This window comes from Primulina tabacum, chromosome 6, assembly GCF_025594145.1.
Source record: "Primulina tabacum isolate GXHZ01 chromosome 6, ASM2559414v2, whole genome shotgun sequence".
NCBI classification, from domain to species: domain Eukaryota; kingdom Viridiplantae; phylum Streptophyta; class Magnoliopsida; order Lamiales; family Gesneriaceae; genus Primulina; species Primulina tabacum.
The window spans coordinates 26,619,365-26,638,551 of record NC_134555.1 but is presented as its reverse complement, the minus strand read 5'-3'; the positions used below and the strand labels follow the sequence as shown (position 1 = coordinate 26,638,551).

Here is a 19,187-nt window from a genome sequence, read left to right as displayed (position 1 = left end):
CTCTGGTCTCCGTTCCTCGATCGCAACTCGAATACCCTTTAAAAATACATTTTAATGCAACCATGTCGAAAAATATAATTTAAGCATGCAAATATGTACAACATAATTAATTAATGCAATTAAAAAATTTAATTAAAATACAAAGGAATTTAATAATTGCATGCATGTGGTGGACCTTCAAATTTTCGGGGCGTTACAGACGTATATGTGTACCATTGACTAATGACCTATCAATGCAATATTAATGAAAAGAAATGAATTGTTCTATAGATGCCATCTTATAATTGTTATATGCGCATTTTATTGACTGATGGTATATTACGGTTAAGAAATGGTATGGATTCCTTCTTTACACTATGGTATGCATACTTGTTATTTAAAGGTCTACTTTATGAGTTTTTATAACTCATTTCAGTTATGTTAATGAGATGCAGATGCAGGTAACCAAGACTGATAAGGCGTGGTCTCGAGACGGAAGAAGGAAATGTGCCAAGCTTGGAGGAAGGATGCAATGATTATTTTGTCAATGGATGGTTAAAGAAAGTATTTTGTTTTGTAATGGTTGGAGTTGGCTAACATATTTTGTTGTAACTCATTTGATATTTTGGGAGTTTAACTTGACTTAATTATTTTGGTAATCAAATGGAATGCTTTTGATTTTGTATATCTCTATGTATTAGTTGTGGGAATGTTTTGATGAATTAGTTTTATTGCTTGAGGCAGGATATGAGTTCCTTTTTACTGGGAAACTTTGCCAAAAATTTTAAAGTACATACTTTCCTCAAAGTCTATTTTTAAAGCTTCCGCATTATAGAATTTATTATTATTTTAAAACGGGTCAGGGTGTCACATTTAGTGGTATCCGAGCAGACGTTTTTCGGACCAATGTTTGGCACATGACTTCTTCTGTTGGCGACACTTCGGTATATATATTCCTGCATCTCATTGATGTACTGATATGATGATAAGTATCTTTAGTGGTATGTAGATGATTTAAAATGATTTTAAACTGAGATGTAATGTACGAGATGCCACCTAATAGGAAAGCTGTAGAGGGAGAAGATAGTTCCTCATCACGAGTTGTTGATGAGTTTAGTAAGTTGCTCAAGGAGCAAGCCAAAGTTCATGCAGATCAGATCCAATAGTTATTGAGATTGCAGAACCCAGTACAAGGGAGAGGTAGAGGTCTTGTGAGACAGGAGCCCAGTTCAGAGAGAGCGTATGACATATTTAAAAGAATGAATCCACCTGAGTTCGTGGGAAGTTCGGACCCTCTTATAGCTATGGAATGGGTTAAAGCTATTGAAGCAATCTTTGACTACCTGCACTTTGAGGATAATGATCGAGTTAGTTGTGCAGTGTTTCTTCTGACTAAGACTGCACGCATTTGGTGGGAGGCGACGAATGTAACTGTCAACATTCAAACCCTCCAATGGAATGAGTTCAAGGAGCTATTTTATGACAAATATTTCTCCACGAATGTCAAGACACAGAAAGTGAAGGAGTTCTTGGAACTAAAGTAGGGCAACTTGAATGTGAATGACTATATATTGAAGTTCGAAGAAGGATGTCTGTTCGTTCCTTTTATTGCCTCGAATGACAAAGATCGAGGGGAACACTTCATGAGAGGCTTGAGAGCTGAGATCAGGAGGGATGTCAGAATGTCTAAGGCTACAACGTACAAAGAGATTGTGTAGAAAGCTCTTTTAGCGGAACATGACGAGAAAGAGATTGAGAAGGAAAGGCAATTGAGAAGACAAAGCTTTAATCAAAAGATCCAAACTTCGAGTCAAAGTTGGAAAGGGGGATACAAAGGAAAAGGAAAAGAAAAACATCGAGGTAAAGCTCCTGTGGTTCAGTATGAGACGAATAGGCCTTTATGTCCCAAATGCAACAAGCCACACATGGGTGAATGTCTCTTAGGGATCAACAAATGTTACAAATGTGGAGGTGCAGGTCACATTTGTGAGGACCGAAAATTTTTTAAAGATACAATTAACAATTGTAAGGAAATTTGTAGGATAATAAGATATGCACCTTGGGAAATTAATTGTTGGAAATCTTTTTACCAAGTCAATAATACCTACACTAAGGTATGCTAATCTTCGAAAATTGGAAAGAATATTTGCATGATTGGAGTATCATACAAAGTAAAAGGGTTGAGGCATGATAATTGCTAGAGATTTCGAAAATCCCTCCTAGATTAATTTCCTAGTTATGGTGATGGATAGATACTAGTGTGATTGGGAAATATATCATCCAAGATGGCTCAAAATCCTTCCCACCTAGCAACCTAATTTTCGAAAATATTGAGGGGCAAGGGATTAAGGAATGAATCTCATAAATTGGTAGCAAAATAAACTAATCATGGAATGATTTTCTTAGGAAAAAAATCGTGTGAATCTTGAGTGCAAATATATGGGATTTTAATGCCATATTCAATTCCACTCCCCTCAACTATAAATAGGCCATCCCCTCACTCCACAAGACACCACAATTTCGAAATCCCCTTTGTTGAAATCTCGAAATTTTCAGCAATCCCCTAGCCGAAACTCTGCCCGAATATCGTCCCAACATTAGCCTAAAAAAATCGAAGCCGAAGCGCCGTCTGAGCAAGAAGGAGAAGCAATCCAATTCTCGAAGCCAAACACCTACGTTCCTAGCATAAATACATACTGTAAGTGGGCTTAATTTTAAACTTTAAAATTTCGGATTCGGGTATGCATGTTTTCGATTTTTACAAGAAAAATAAATAGTCGAGTACAATCTCCTTTCTACTCTTTTCGTGTAATTGTCATACGATTTCAAAAGCACTGTGAGGAGTCGACTGTATACGGGAGGGAATCCCAACCACGACGTACCCTTACGCGGTGGGGGACATAACCGCTATACGGCCTCGCCCCCTTAGAGGAGTAAAAATTAGGGACTGACGTCAGTAAACCGTAGAAAGTAGATGAGTCGCAGTGCTGTGTCAATGTTATGCATGTTTATGAAGTATGTATGCAAGTCATGTTTTATTCTCGAACTTTATGCATGTTGTCTTTATTGTGCTCGATTTTCCCCCATTTACTGAGTATTCCCAAATACTCACCCCCTTACAACCCTTCCCAGATAAGCCCGAAGAAGAACTCGAGGATGAGGAGTCCGAACAGTTCTGGGGATGGTGAACGTTCAAGGAATACAGTTTAAGTTATTACTAAATAGATTTACGTTTCCGCATTAAAACTATGTCATCTTATTTATTTTGGGAATTGTAAAGACAATGGTTATTTAATTTAAGATTATAATATATAGACTGGTTCGGTTTATACTGTGCTACAAGAGGCTTGTTGTTGCGATTGTGTGATTGTTAAACAACGCCGGTGTCATTCCCGAGTTTCGGGGCATGACATTTAAGTGGTATCAGAGCCGCCAGGTTCATAATCCAAGTGGAAAAAAAAAGCCTAAAAATTTTCGGTGGAATTTTAACTCGAGGCTGATGCTACCCCCTCCGAAACGGCCCAACGAACAAGGCTCACGACATTAAAGTCGTGAGCACCACGCTGAAATCGCGAAAATCCTTCGTTAAGGCCTCCGAAACGTCGTTTTTGCCGTTTTAGGAAATATTCGTAGACCCTATAACTTCTCGTAGGAAATTCCGAATTCGTTTCCGTCGATTGTCCCGGAATCCTCTCGACATATTCTTCGAACCCATATGTCAAATTCCAAACTTTCCATTTTTAGAAAAAAAAATATATTTCGAAAATTTCATATATATTGCATATTCTCACTTGTTATATACTGTCTATTTCGGATTCTGAGCATTTTCATCTTTTTGATTTCAGGAAATGGCTCCATCTACTCCCATGCGACCCCGTACTCGTGTCCAAGCTGCCCTTCGTTTAAAGGATCTTGCCCTTCACTACCACTCACGCCAGATTCGACGACTTAGAGCCCGATTAAGGGAGAGGAGGAGTGAGGTCGAAACCTTAACCGCTGAGAAAGAAGAGATTCAGGTCCGCCTTAATCAGTCTATCTATCAGGGTGAACTAGTTAGGGGAGATAACATGGACCTACGGGACGTCATAGAGCAATGCAAATATCAAAATGGAAAGCTACGAGAGGATGCGGAGCGCTGTCGCAAGGAACTTGAAGAGGAGAAACCGCAGAATGCCAAGGGTAAGAGGAGACTCGAAAATTTAAGTGAGGCGGTAAGCTGCATTGCCAAAGTGAACCACCAGCTGACTCAACAGGGTGAAGCGCTGAAGAACAAGATCAAGGAGAATAAGAAGGGGTACGAACTACGCCATCAGAGTACCATAGATCTATTGGACGAGGCAGAGGCAGATGTTCAGGGGTGGAAGACACAGGTGGCCCAGCTTAATGCAGAGAATGCCCAGCTTAATGCAGAGAATTCCCAGCTCACCCACATGGTGGAACTACTGCAAGAGGAGGAGCCGGAAGAAGAGGAGCCGATAGAGATCGACGAGCCTATAGCTGCCATAGGAGATGGAGAGATAGATGATTAGAGTTCTTAGTTACCTTTCCTTATTACTAGGAGTTTATCCTTCCATTGTTGCTATTTTATTTTCAGTCATCATGACTTATTTCCATTCAGTACGCTTTGTTCATTCAGTTGTTTCTTTAAATTCGAAAATTAATAAAATATGATTATTATTTATCTCAGTCGTGCATCTATATCCAAATTATGTTTGTTTATTTACTCAGTTGTTCCAGCATAACTTACCTATTCAATCTTGTCGATTTATACCACAAATTCTTAGAAGCGTTTGAGTTGTAGGAAATGGACGGTAGACCACCAAGACAAAACCGCAACCCCCGTTATGCTAACAACAACAACAACACTAATGAAGAAGGCAACGGGCCTCCACCTCAGTTCAATCTCAATCAAGCAGACCTAATGGCCATAGCCACGATCGTGGCGACGACACTTCAGGGGTTAGTGAACCCCAATGCTAATCAGCAGCCCCCACCTCCACCACAGCATGGGGTCAAGTTTCATTACGAGTCACTGCGCAAGAACAGGTGCCCAACCTTCAGTGGCGCTGCCGACCCCGAAGTTAGCCAGAGTTGGCTAAAAAGCGTGGAAACTCAGTTAAGACTGTTGGAAGTCCCGGATGCACTAAAAGTGGACGTGATAGTGCCCTTCTTGGAAGATAAGGCAGCTAAATGGTGGGAAGCAGTCTCGCCAGCTATGACCGCTGCTGGACCAATCACATGGCGAATCTTCCAAGAAACATTTCTGAAACAGTACTACCCGGCAGAAGTCAGACTACAGAAGCTAAGTGAGTTCGAAAATCTCAGCCAGGCCCCAGATATGTCAGTAGTGGAATACACATCTCAGTTCAATGCCCTTGGATCATATGCTCCAGCGATTATGGCGGATGAAGTTCTGAAATTGCACCGCTTTAAGAAGGGGTTGAACAGCAGAATCCAATCAGCTCTAGCGGTCTACCAACCTGCCAACTTTTCAGATTTGATGGGTGCGGCTATCCGAGCCGAAACTTATATTCCTCGAAGAGAAGGGGAAAACAGGAACAAGCGACCCCCTGTCAACCCGCCTTCTCAGGGCAGACCAATTTTCAAGAGGCCCAATCAGTCGGGTGGACCTCCCTCAGAGAAATTCCCCGCCAATAACAATCCAGGACTCAAGCCATGCTCAACATGTGGCTTCAAGCACTCCGGGGAATGCCGAAGGGCCAGCGGTGTATGCTTTGGATGTGGGAAAGCGGGGCACCGAATTGCAGAATGTCCTACCGCCGCCAACCGACCAGCAGGGCCAAACAGAGGAACTGGGCCAAATACGAGAGCAGGCCCTAGTAAACCAAAGGAGGACAAACCCAATGCTAGGATCTTTGCCATGACTCAGGAAGAGGCTGACGACGCATCTGAAGTCGTGTCAGGTACCATTCTAACTCAATCAGTGCCTGCTTACGCATTATTTGACTGTGGCGCTACGCACTCCTTTATGTCTAAGAGGTTTGCTAAGAAATTAGGACGTAAGCCCGATAAGCTAACCGAACCTTTCCGAATAGCCACACCTACTAATAGAGCCGTTGAAACGAACGAGATTTACAGAGATTGTAAAATCAGTATTAGTGATCAGACTTTTAGCGCCGATTTGATACAGCTAATCATGGTCGATTTCGACGTAATCTTAGGGATGGATTGGTTAGCAAGAAACAGTGCAATAGTAGATTGTAAAGGGAAGAGAGTTAAACTCCTAACCGCAGAGCAGAAGGAAGTCGTGTTTCATGGTAAATCAAGGGAACGGAAGTTGCTACTTTCCGCATCTCAAACCTGGAAAGCCATGAAATCCGGGGAGGACATCTACCTAGCGATGGTCAGGGAAGGAAAAGAAGAAGTCGAAATGAAACTGGAAGACATCCCGACAGTGAGAGAGTTCCCAGATGTTTTTCCTGAAGAGCTCTCAAGGACGGTCCCGGACAGTGAGATTGAGTTCGAAATCAACTTGGTTCCCGGTGCTGCACCAATCTCTAAAGCACCCTACAGAATGGCACCAGCCGAACTCAAGGAATTGAAAGAACAACTCCAAGAATTGATAGATAAAAGGCAGATTCGACCGAGTGTGTCCCCGTGGGGAGCTCCAGTACTCTTCGTAGAGAAAAAAGACGGTAGTATGAGATTATGCATCGACTACAGAGAATTAAAAAAGATCACCATCAAGAACAGGTACCCTCTACCTCGGATAGACGATCTGTTTGATCAGCTTAAAGGACCGCCATCTTTTCTAAACTGGATCTGAGGACAGGTTATCACCAGTTGAAGGTCAGGGCTGAAGATATCCCCAAGACAGCCTTTCAAACCAGGTATGGGCATTACGAATTCACAGTGATGCCTTTTGGTCTGACCAATGCACCGGCAGCATTCATGGACCTGATGAACAGAGTATTCAAGCCATTCCTGGATCAGTTCGTAGTGGTATTCATCGACGATATCCTCGTCTATTCTCCTGACGAGACGAGCCATGAAGAGCACCTTCACCTTGCACTGCAGACCTTAAGAGAGAATAAGCTATATGCTAAGTTCAGCAAGTGTGAATTCTGGCTAAGGAGTGTGTCGTTTCTAGGACACGTGATTTCGAGAGAAGGAGTGTCAGTGGACCCAAGGAAAGTAGAGGCAATTACCGAGTGGCCGAGACCTAAGAACGCCACCGATATCAGAAGCTTTCTTGGATTGGCGGGTTACTACCGAAAGTTTGTCGAAGGGTTCTCCTCGATAGCCGTGCCACTGACGAAGCTCACACAGAAGAATTCTAAATTCATCTGGGATGACGATTGTGAGATGAGTTTCCAGACATTGAAGGAGAAACTCGCATCCACACCAGTGTTAATATTGCCTGCAGAGAATAAGGATTTTACCATCTACAGTGACGCATCTAAGGAAGGTCTGGGATGCGTACTCATGCAGGAAGGAAGAGTGATCGCCTACGCATCAAGGCAGTTGAAACCGCATGAGCAGAATTATCCTACTCATGATCTGGAACTAGCAGCGGTTGTCTTCGCCTTAAAGATTTGGAGGCACTATCTCTATGGTGCTAAATGTGAAATCTTCACAGACCATCAGAGCCTCAAGTACTTGTTCCCCCAAAAGTAACTTAATATGAGGCAAAGGCGATGGATCGAACTTCTGAAAGATTATGACTTGACCATAAGCTACCATCCGGGTAAAGCGAACAAAGTGGCCGATGCGCTAAGTCGGAAGGGCCGTGGCAAGGTAACTCTAGCGTCCCTCTCTGCCCAGCCATGCCTACAGGAGACCGTCAAGTTAAACCAGGATCGAGACCCGGTACTGACTAAACTTAAGGAGCAAGTCAGAGAAGGGAAGTCTCAAGGTCATCAGATTGACGATAAGGGAATCTTGTGGATGAAAGGGAGACTGTGTGTGCCCGACAGGGATAACCTTCGCAAAGAGATAATGGCAGAGGCGCACAAGTCAAAATTCTCAGTCCACCCAGGCAGTACAAAAATGTACAGGGACCTCAAGAATAGTTTCTGGTGGAATGGCATGAAGAGAGATGTAGCTGAATTCGTCTCCAAATGTCAGGTATGCCAGCAGGTCAAAGCAGAACACCAGCGACCTGGGGGATTACTGCAACCTTTGGAAATTCCCGAATGGAAGTGGGAGCATATCTCCATGGATTTTGTGGTAGGATTGCCAAAGTCTAGGCAAAGCCACGACGGTATATGGGTGATCGGGGACAGACTCACAAAGACTGCACACTTCCTACCCGTCCGCATGAATTACAACCTCGACAAGTTGGCTTCACTGTACATGGACCACATCGTGAAACTGCATGGAGTGCCAGTTAGCATCTTATCTGACAGAGACCCGAGGTTCGTTTCGCGTTTTTGGAAGAGCTTTCAAGAGGCCATGGGAACGAAAGTGACCCTAAGTACGGCCTATCATCCTCAAACCGATGGGCAAACGGAGAGAACCATACAGACCTTAGAAGATATGCTGCGAGCGTGCGCTCTTGAATTCAGTAGCAACTGGAGCACTCATCTACCCTTAATTGAGTTTGCTTATAACAACAACTATCACAGCAGCATCGGAATGGCCCCATACGAAGCCCTTTATGGAAGAAAATGTCGATCACAAGTTTATTGGGATGAAGTCGGAGAGAAAGCCTTAGTGGGACCCGAGCTAGTGCAGATGACTGTGGACAAAGTTAAACTCAAGGCAGCTCAAGATCGACAGAAAAGTTGGGCAGATCTTAGGAGAAGGCCTGTGGAGTTCCATGTGGGCGAGAAGGCTTATGTGAAAGTCTCGCCTATGAGAGGAGTTGTCCGATTCAGTAAGGCCTGTAAATTGAACCCTCGATATGTTGGACCCTTTGAAATCTTGGAAAGAGTGGGCACGCTAGCATGCAGACTGGCATTACCACCAAGCATGTCAAGGATACACAACGTGTTCCATGTGTCCCAACTAAGGAAGTACATTCCAGACCCAAGTCACGTATTAGAAGTAGAACCGCTCTTGATCGAAGGGAACTTGGGAGAAGAACTGAAATACGAAGAAGTCCCCATTAGAATCGTGGACACCAAGGAACAAGTCCTCAGACGACGCATCATCCCCTACGTCAAGGTGCAGTGGTCCAACCACACCGAGCGAGAAGCAACTTGGGAAGTGGAAGAGAAAATGCGAATGGATTATCCCTACCTGTTTGGAAAACAAGCCAGCCCAAGTTTCGAGGACGAAACTTCTCATAAGGAGGTAAGGATGTGAGGACCGAAAATTTTTTAAAGATACAATTAACAATTGTAAGGAAATTTGTAGGATAATAAGATATGCACCTTGGGAAATTAATTGTTGGAAATCTTTTTACCAAGTCAATAATACCTACACTAAGGTCTGCTAATCTTCGAAAATTGGAAAGAATATTTGCATGATTGGAGTATCATACAAAGTAAAAGGGTTGAGGCATGATAATTGCTAGAGATTTCGAAAATCCCTCCTTGATTAATTTCCTAGTTATGGTGATGGATAGATACTAGTGTGATTGGGAAATATATCATCCAAGATGGCTCAAAATCCTTCCCACCTAGCAACCTAATTTTCGAAAATATTGAGGGACAAGGGATTAAGGAATGAATCTCATAAATTGGTAGCAAAATAAACTCATCATGGAATGATTTTCTTAGGAAAAAAATCGTGTGAATCTTGAGTGCAAATATATGGGATTTTAATGCCATATTCAATTCTACTCCCCTCAACTATAAATAGGCCATCCCCTCACTCCACAAGACACCACAATTTCGAAATCCCCTTTGTTGAAATCTCGAAATTTTCAGCAATCCCCTAGCCGAAACTCTGCCCGAATATCATCCCAACATTAGCCTAAAAAAATCGAAGCCGAAGCGCCGTCTGAGCAAGAAGGAGAAGCAATCCAATTCTCGAAGCCAAACACCTACGTTCCTAGCATAAATACATACTGTAAGTGGGCTTAATTTTAAACTTTAAAATTTCGGATTCGGGTATGCATGTTTTCGATTTTTACAAAAAAATAAATAGTCGAGTACAATCTCCTTTCTACTCTTTTCGTGTAATTGTCACACGATTTCAAAAGCACTGTGAGGAGTCGACTGTATACGGGAGGGAATCCCAACCACGACGTACCCTTACGCGGTGGGGGACATAACCGCTATACGGCCTCGCCCCCTTAGAGGAGTAAAAATTAGGGACTGACGTCAGTAAACCGTAGAAAGTAGATGAGTCGCAGTGCTGTGTCAATGTTATGCATGTTTATGAAGTATGTATGCAAGTCATGTTTTATTCTCGAACTTTATGCATGTTGTCTTTATTGTGCTCGATTTTCCCCCATTTACTGAGTATTCCCAAATACTCACCCCCTTACAACCCTTCCAAGATAAGCCCGAAGAAGAACTCGAGGATGAGGAGTCCGAACAGTTCTGGGGATGGTGAATGTTCAAGGAATACAGTTTAAGTTATTACTAAGTAGATTTACGTTTCCGCATTAAAACTATGTCGCCTTATTTATTTTGGGAATTGTAAAGATAATGGTTATTTAATTTAAGATTATGATATATAGACTGGTTCGGTTTATACTGTTCTACAAGAGGCTTGTTGTTGCGATTGTGTGATTGTTAAACAACGCCGGTGTCATTCCCGAGTTTCGGGACGTGACAACATTGCCATCAACTGCACCCAATCTTTAGGCAGAGGACGAATTCACGGGCGCTTCTTCTCTTTGACCAAAGAGGGTGTTAATCCTTATACGTCGGTTATATCAGGTACTATTCTGATTTCAGGCAATGTAGCTCTTACTTTAATTGATACTGGAGCTACACATTCCTTTATGTCTGAAATTTTCATGAGATCGTTGGGTATTGCACCTATATTTGAACCTCTCCAGTTTAATATTGTGCTTCCTTCGGGTGATGTGATTTGTCCTACAAGTGTGATTAAAGCTTGTCCTATTCAAGTGATTGAGAGAATCTTATTTGCTGATTTAATTGTGATTCCTATGATAGAGTTTGATGTGATTTTGGGTATGGATTGGTTATCATCGTATCGTGCAGTAATAGATTGTGTTGAAAATACGGTGCAATTTTCGACAGAGGAAGGTGAAAATAGGGTCTTTAAACGTTCAGGTACTTCGCTTGACACTTCTTTTATTTCTTGCTTGAAGGTGAATAAGATGTTGGTTAAGGGGTATCAGGGATTTCTGGCGTCAGTAATGGATGTGAGTAAGGAATATAATGTGGATGTGAATGCTATCGAAATTGTTCGAGATTATTTGGATGTCTTTGCCGATGATGTGCCTGGGTTGCCACCCGATAGAGAAGTCGAATTTGTCATTGATGTTGTACCTGGTACTGCTCCTATTTCTAAAGCCCCTTATCGAATGGCACCGACTGAAATGAAAGAATTAAAGAACCAATTGCAAGAACTGTTAGATAAGGGCTTTATTAGACCGAGTTCTTCACCATGGGGGGCACCAGTGTTGTTTGTGAAAAAGAAAGATGGGTCACTACGTTTGTGTATTGACTACCGAGAGATCAACAAAGTTACCATTAAGAACAGGTATCCTTTGCCATGAATTGATGATCTTTTTGATCAATTACAAAGGGCAACGGTATTTTCTAAGATTGATCTGTGATCAGGATATCACCAATTGAAAGTGAAAGAAGATGACATACCTAAGACTGCTTTTCGAACTAGGTATGGTCATTATGAATTTCTGGTAATGTCTTTCGGGTTAACTAATGCGCCGTCAGCTTTTATGGATCTTATGAATCGAGTCTTCAAGCCTTATTTGGATAGTTTAGTCATTATATTTATTGATGATATTCTGGTTTATTCGAAGACTCGAGAACTTCATCGAGAACATTTGAAAACCGTGTTGCAACAGTTTAGGGATAACAAGTTATATGCCAAGTTAAAGAAGTGCGAGTTCTGGTTAGACCAAGTGACTTTCCTAGGCCATATTGTTTCTAAAGATTGAATTACCGTGGATCCAACAAAGATAGAAGCAGTGAAGAAATGGCTTATTCCTACGACAGTTTCTGAGGTACGAAGGTTTCTTGGTTTAGCAGGTTACTATCGTCGTTTTATAGTCGATTTCTCAAAGATAGCCTTGCTATTGACCGCATTGACAAGAAAGACAGTTAAATTCGAATGAATAAATGAGTGTCAACAAAGTTTTCAGGAGTTGAAGGATAAATTAACATCGGTTCCAGTGTTGTCACTTCCTGAAGGAGTTGAGGACTTTGTAGTGTTCACTGATGCTTCTAAGAAAGGACTCTGTGCTGTATTGATGCAGCGTGGTAAAGTAATTGCTTATGCTTCCCGTCAGCTGAAGGATTATGAAAAGAATTACCCGACTCACGATCTTGAGTTGGCAGCTGTGGTATTCGCTTTGAAGATCTTGCGACATTATTTGTATGGAGTAAAATGTGAGATTTTCTCAGATCATAAAAGCCTTAAATATCTGTTTACTCAAAAGGAATTGAACATGCGTCAGAGGAGATGGTTGGAACTTGTTAAGGATTATGATTGTACTTTTAGTTACCACCTTGGGAAGGAAAATGTAGTTGCAGATGCATTGAGTCGGAAATCAGGAGTTGTGTTGAGTTCTATGATTCAAAAACCTTTATTGTTGGACTTGCAAAGGAATGAGATCGCTTTGGTCGAGAAAGGTACGATAGCTCGACTTTTAGTTTTGGTGATTCGACCTACCTTGAATGACAGGATTAAAGATGGACAACAGAATGATAAGCAATTACCGGAAATGAGATCTAATGCTGAGCTGAAAGGAAATTCTGAGTTTGGTTTAAACAGTGATGGGTTGATGACCTTCAGAGGTCGAATCTGTGTTCCTATCGGCGATGATATTCGACGAGATATTTTGATTGAGGCTCATACCTCACCATATTCGATACATCCAGGTAATACCAAGATTTATCAGGATCTTCGTCTACTTTTCTGGTGGCCAGGTATGAAGAAGGTTATTGCGTTGTATATTTCTGAATGTCTAACATGTCAGCAGGTTAAGATTGAGCACCAAAGACCTGCAGGATTGTTGCAGCCATTGCCAATACCTCAGTGGAAATGGGAACACATCACAATGGACTTTGTTGTCGGACTTCCGAAGACGCAGAAAGGTTATAATTCCATTTGGGTTATTGTTGATCGTTTAACCAAGTCATCACATTCTCTTCCTATCAAGACAACTTATTCGATGAATCAATATGATGAGGCTTATGTTCAAGAGATTGTTAGACTTCATGGGATACCAGTGTCAATTGTTTCTGATCGTGATCCAAGATTTACATCTGAATTCTGGAAGAGTTTGCATAGAGCTTTGGGTACAAAGTTGGCCTTCAGCACAACTTATCATCCTCAGAGTGAAGGACAATCAGAACGAGTTATTCAGATTCTTGAGGACATGTTAAGAGCGTGCATTATTGATTTTCCTGGAAGTTGGGATTTGAAGCTTCCTCTTGTGGATTTCACATATAATAATAGCTATCAGTCCTCGATTGGCATGGCACCTTATGAAGCTCTGTATGGGAGAAGGTGTCGTTCACCTTTGTTTTGGGATGAAGTAGGTGAAAGAAAGATGTTAGGACCAGAGTTGGTTCAACAAATGGTTGATGTTGTAGCATTGATTCGAGAAAGAATGAAAATTGCCCAATCTCGACAAAAAAGCTATGCAGATGTTCGAAGAAGGCCTTTGGCATTCGAGATAGGTGATCACGTGTTTGTTAAGATAGCTCTTCTCAAGGGAGTTATGAGATTTGGAAAGAAGGGGAAGTTGAGTCCTCGTTTTATTGGACCTTTCGAGATTCTCGACAGAATTGGCGAGCGAGATTATCGAGTGGCTTTGCCTCCGGATTTGGATAGAGTGCATAATGTATTTCATGTCTCAATGCTTCGTAAATATGTATCGAATCCAACTCATGTACTTCGTCACGAACCACTAGACTTAACGCCAAATTTGAGTTATCATGAACGGCCGGTGCAAATACTGGATCGAAAGTTTAAAGTGCTTAGAAACAAAGAAATTGGGATCGTGAAGGTGTTATGGAGTAATCATATCATCGAAGAAGCAACATGGGAACCTGAGGAAGAGATGAAGCAACGTTATCCTGACTTGTTTACGTCTTGAGGTAAATTTCGGGGACAAAATTTTTATAAAGGGAGGAGAATTGTAATAGCCGATCGTTCATGTTTTTTATTATGAATTATGTTATTTTTATTGCGATGGTTTATTTCTTTACATTATGATATGAATGGTAATGAATGTTATAGAATGTAATAGATAATGGATGGGTAGAATAGAAGGTTGAATTTGAGTTAAATAGGTAATGGAAGTGCTGTAACGGTAGGAAACTGTGGCAGTAGTTGTGGTTTTTAGCATAATGTTTTGTATATTGATCCAATTGATGTGAGGCCTCTTTCATTAGAAAGATAAGATATAAGGCTATAACTTACGTGTTTTGAGTTTTTTTCAAATCATTAGGGAAGACAAGCCAAAAGCGCTCCGAAGTGTGTCGTGTGTATCGTCGTTCCTACAATGACACATGTTGGGAGAATGAGCATAACTATTTACTCACACCTTCAAATAACATGAGGCCAATTGGAGATGAAATCCAAGACATAGGGCTACATCTTTCATGCTTACCACTTTTTCTAATTCGGAAGGGAAGAAGCGTTTCGGAAGCGATCTTTACAGTAGCTGTGCGCAGAGCGGCGCTTGAGCGGTATGAAACTACCGCCCGAGCGCCACCGCTTCTGGATTTTTGAGTCTTGGGCAGTAAGTTCGGTGCTAGGGCGGTAATATGTGACCGCCCGAGCGCCCAGCAAGTTAAAAAGCGTGTTTTGAGGTTTGGGAAGGCATAAAATCGAATGGGATCATCTTTTTACTCATTTTCCTTCTCCTTCTTTTCTCTCCATCCGCTTGGAAGCTAAGGTTTCTCATTTCTCCTTCAATCCAATTTCTTCCAAGACAATAATCTTTGATTGAAGCCTTAATCTTTGCTTGGAGATTAGAAGTTCTTCTCCTCAAGAGTCTAGGAACAAGGTAAGAAAGCTTATTTTCCTTGGGTTAGTGATTGAAAGAAAGATTTTGGGTTGTTTGGTTTAAATGTTGAGGTAAGGTTGTTAATATAATGATTCACGGTATTATTATTGATATTGTGTTGTAGGAATCCCTCAAGAACTAAGCAACTACTTGTATATAGGGGTGGGAAAAAATACCGAAATACCGAAATACCGAAAAACCTTACCAAAAAAATACCGAACTTACCGAAAAAATCGGTATACCGAACATTTCGGTACGGTATCATACCATACCGAAATGTTCGGTATCGGTATCAGTATGAAATATTTTTTTTTCGGTATACCGAAAATAATTTTTTATTATTATTTTTTTTAAATTTAAGTTCGGTATACCGAAAAAATGTCGGTATACCGAAAATTTCGGTATACCGACAAAATTTTAGGTGTCGGTACGGTACCGGTATGAACTTTTTCCATACCGAAAATTCGGTATACCGAATGTGCGGTATACCGAAATTTCGGTATCGGTATCGGTATGGAAAAATTCCATACCGATATTTTCGGTACGGTATACGGTACCGTAGTTTGGTACGGTATACCGTACAGTACCCACCCCTACTTGTATATTGGGTAGTAAGTAGACTTTTCCTTGAATGCATCTCATGAGCTATATATATGATAAATGAAGTTTCTATTGATTTTAGCTCCTTTAAATCATTGATTATGTATATTGTATGTATTGATATATTGAAAAGAAATGAAATTGATGCCAAGGGCAAAGTAAAGGAGCTAATTCTTTAGCACGCACACCACGTGTTTGATAAAATGTTTCAATGAATGTTTTTATGGATTGATGGTTATATGGTATTGTGGTGTTACCTATGGTAATTCTTAACCCACTTGACTGAAGTTGATCAACATAATGACATGTACTGTGACTGATTTTGATTGAGACGTACGTGTGTACCATTGACTGATGACCTATCAATGCCATATTAATGAAAAGAAATGAATTGTTCTATAGATGCCATCTTATAATTGTTATATACGCATTTTATTGACTGATGGCATATTACGGTTAAGAAATGGTATGGATTCCTTCTTTACACTATGGTATATATACTTGTTATTTAAAGGTCTACTTGCTGAGTTTTTATAACTCATTTCAGTTATGTTCATGAGATGCAGATGCAGGTAACCGAGACTGATTCGGCGTGGTGTCAAGACGGAAGAAGGAAATGTGCCAAGCTTGGAGGACGGATGCAATGATTATTTTGTCAATGGATGGTTAAAGAAAGTATTTTGTTTTGTAATGGTTGGAATTGGCTAACATATTTTGTTGTAACCCATTTGATATTTTGGGAGTTTAATTTGACTTAATTAATTTGGTAATCAAATGGAATGCTTTGATTTTGTATATCTCTATGTATTAGTTGTGGGAATGTTTTGATGAATTGGTTTTATTGCTTGAGGCATGATATGAGTTCCTTTTTACGGGGAAACTTTGCCAAAATTTTTAAAGGACATACTTTCCTCCAAGTCTATTTTTAAAGCTTTCGCATTATAGAATTTATTATTATTTTAAAACGGGTCAGAGTGTCACAATACGTAACAAATAATACATGTAACTTCTACTCATTTTTAAAAGTGCAGAAATAAATTTTTTTTGTAAAAGCTCACGTTTTCAAATAACATTTAAAATAACCGTAATTATTTGACAGTAAAATAGCGCAGTTTAAAATAACCAAAATAATCCAAGATCAAACGTAAACATAAATGATAGGACTCGTTTTTACGTGTTTTTAGTGTTGGTTTTGAGTCGCATTCATGCAACATATTAGTTTGTTTAGTTTAATTTTGCATCTTTTTAGCATTATTTAGCATTTGACTGACCTCGTGTATTTTGTGGTGATTTTGTAGGAATTGAACCAAAGAGTGGGAGAAACTTTGGCATAATGTCGAAGAGGATTCGCTAGGGCGGTCAAAAGTGACCGCCCCAGCGAGCATTGTGGTGTGGCCGAGGATTATTTTGCGCAAGTGTCTCGCTAGGGCGGTCAAAAGTGACCGCCCCAGTGAAACCAGGGACATGCTCGAGGAAGCTTATTCGAGGACCTCTCGCTAGGGCGGTCAAAATATGCCGCCCTAGCGAGAAGCGAGATTGAGAAAGATTTGTTTCCAAATTTCTAGGGACTCTATCCTACACCATAACCTAACACACGAGAACAGCAGCCGTTTTTCATCTTTTATCAGACTTTTCATCATTTTTCTTGGAGAGGAGGCTAGGAGCAAAGGAGATTTCGAAGACCTCGAGATTTCCACGCGGCGTGGCCGTCATCCATCGTCATCTTTAGTATTTTCATTATTCAGTATTTTATTTCTTACATTGATTGTTGGTTTTTATCATGAATTTCAGTAGCTAAACTCTAGATTTGTTGGGATTTGAGGGGATCCTACCCCGTACTCGGTGTTTAACATTATTTCTCGACGTTTTCATTAGTGAATTGTTTATGCTATTGTTCTTTCGTGTTTCAATCGAAGCCTAGCTAACTTCCTTTGATTATTTCATGTTGTTGATGAGTTCGATAGAATAGTTAACAATAGGATCAAATAGTATAAACCACGGATTTACAATTTTAGTAGATATACGGAATTGGGTACGTGTCGATAGAGATAGTTCACCCGAATGAAAGCTAGTGGATTCCATAGAATGTAATGCAATCTTGAACTGTTAAATATTTGAGGACACTTGAGTACTGCATGTTTTTGATTAGTATTAATATAGCTCGACAGAGTATATTAATTAGTCTAGGGAATTCCGTCGAACGCACGAGTAAAAGTCGAGTGTAATTATTTAAACACGAATGGTAGGTGAACTGATAATTCCCAACAAATTCATTTCTCATTTGATTTAATCCAAATTAATCATTGCGTTCTTGAACACGTTTTCTTTGCAATTTAATTATTTTAATTGTTTACTTTACATTAGTTTAATTATCAACTCAATTTATCGTTGCTAAAGAAATTTTACTTGAAAATAAAAAATAGTGTAACGCAGTACTTGTGGAACGATACTCGTATTCACTTACGTTTATTATAACTTGACTATCGTGCACTTGCGATATTTAAATCGAGCTTTCATTTATAAAATAAATTTTGGGATTATTCACTGTGCAAGTTTTGCTCGATCAAGTTTTTGGCGCCGTTGCCGGGGACTGTTGATTCACAATTTTTTATTTTTCATTTAAATTCTTTAGTATTATTTATTTTATTGTTATTTGATACTCTCATTGTGTTGCAGATTTTTCTTGTGGTGCATGCGAAGATCACTCGAGTTTAAGCTTGAGCCTTTTGACCCCGAGATCGAACGCACAGCTAGACGTCGACTACAGCAACAAAGAGCGAAGGAAAGAATGGAAGGCGATCAACAAAGAGAGGAGCCAAGGCGTATACCGATGTTGGATTATGCACAACCGTCTCTTGATGGAGCACGTCCAAGCATCGTAAGACCAGTCATCCGAGCTAATCAGTTTGAGATCAAGCCAGCTATCATTCAGATGATTCAGAACACTGTCCAATTTGGGGGAAGTGCACTTGACGACCCTAATTCTCATATAGCTGACTTTCTTGAAATTTGTGATACTTTTAAGTTTAATGGCGTGTCTGATGAAGCTGTTCGTTTGCGTTTATTTCCATTTTCACTGAGAGATAAAACTAAGTCGTGGTTAAACTGTTTGCCTGTAGGGTCTATTACTACATGGGAAGATATGGGAAAGGCGTTCCTGATCAAGTACTTTCCTCCGTCGAAGACTATGAAGCTCAGAGCCGACATTACTACTTTTGCTCAATATGAGCAAGAGTCACTTTACGAGGCATGGGAGCGCTACAAGGACTTGTTGAGGAGATGTCCACACCATGAGCTGCCTCTTGGGTTAGTTGTTCAAACTTTCTACTACGGTCTGCTTACTCCTAACCGTACTATGATAGATGCTGCTGCCTGTGGTAACTTACTGATAAAGATGGCAGAGGAAGGATATGAGTTATTGCAGGAGATGGCTGCTAGTAGCTATCATCCTCAGTCTGATAGGCAGAGACGAGGTGCTGGAGTTAATCAAGTTAATGATTTGTCGACGATTTCAGCA

General features: G+C 40.6%; 1 protein-coding gene and 1 non-coding gene across 2 annotated transcripts; one reads left to right on the top strand and one right to left on the bottom strand.

Annotated features, from left to right (window-relative positions):
• Nucleotides 1-4,783: 4,783 nt before the first annotated feature.
• Nucleotides 4,784-6,766, top strand: LOC142550145 (uncharacterized). The gene has a single exon (XM_075659380.1). It carries the CDS (start codon nt 4,784-4,786, stop codon nt 6,764-6,766), a length of 1,983 nt encoding a protein of 660 aa, XP_075515495.1.
• A 12,094-nt stretch (nt 6,767-18,860) lies between these two features.
• LOC142550362 (small nucleolar RNA R71) lies at nt 18,861-18,967 on the bottom strand. Its single transcript, XR_012821326.1, has one exon. It is a non-coding gene; the product is annotated as a small nucleolar RNA R71 (small nucleolar RNA).
• Nucleotides 18,968-19,187: the final 220 nt, after the last annotated feature.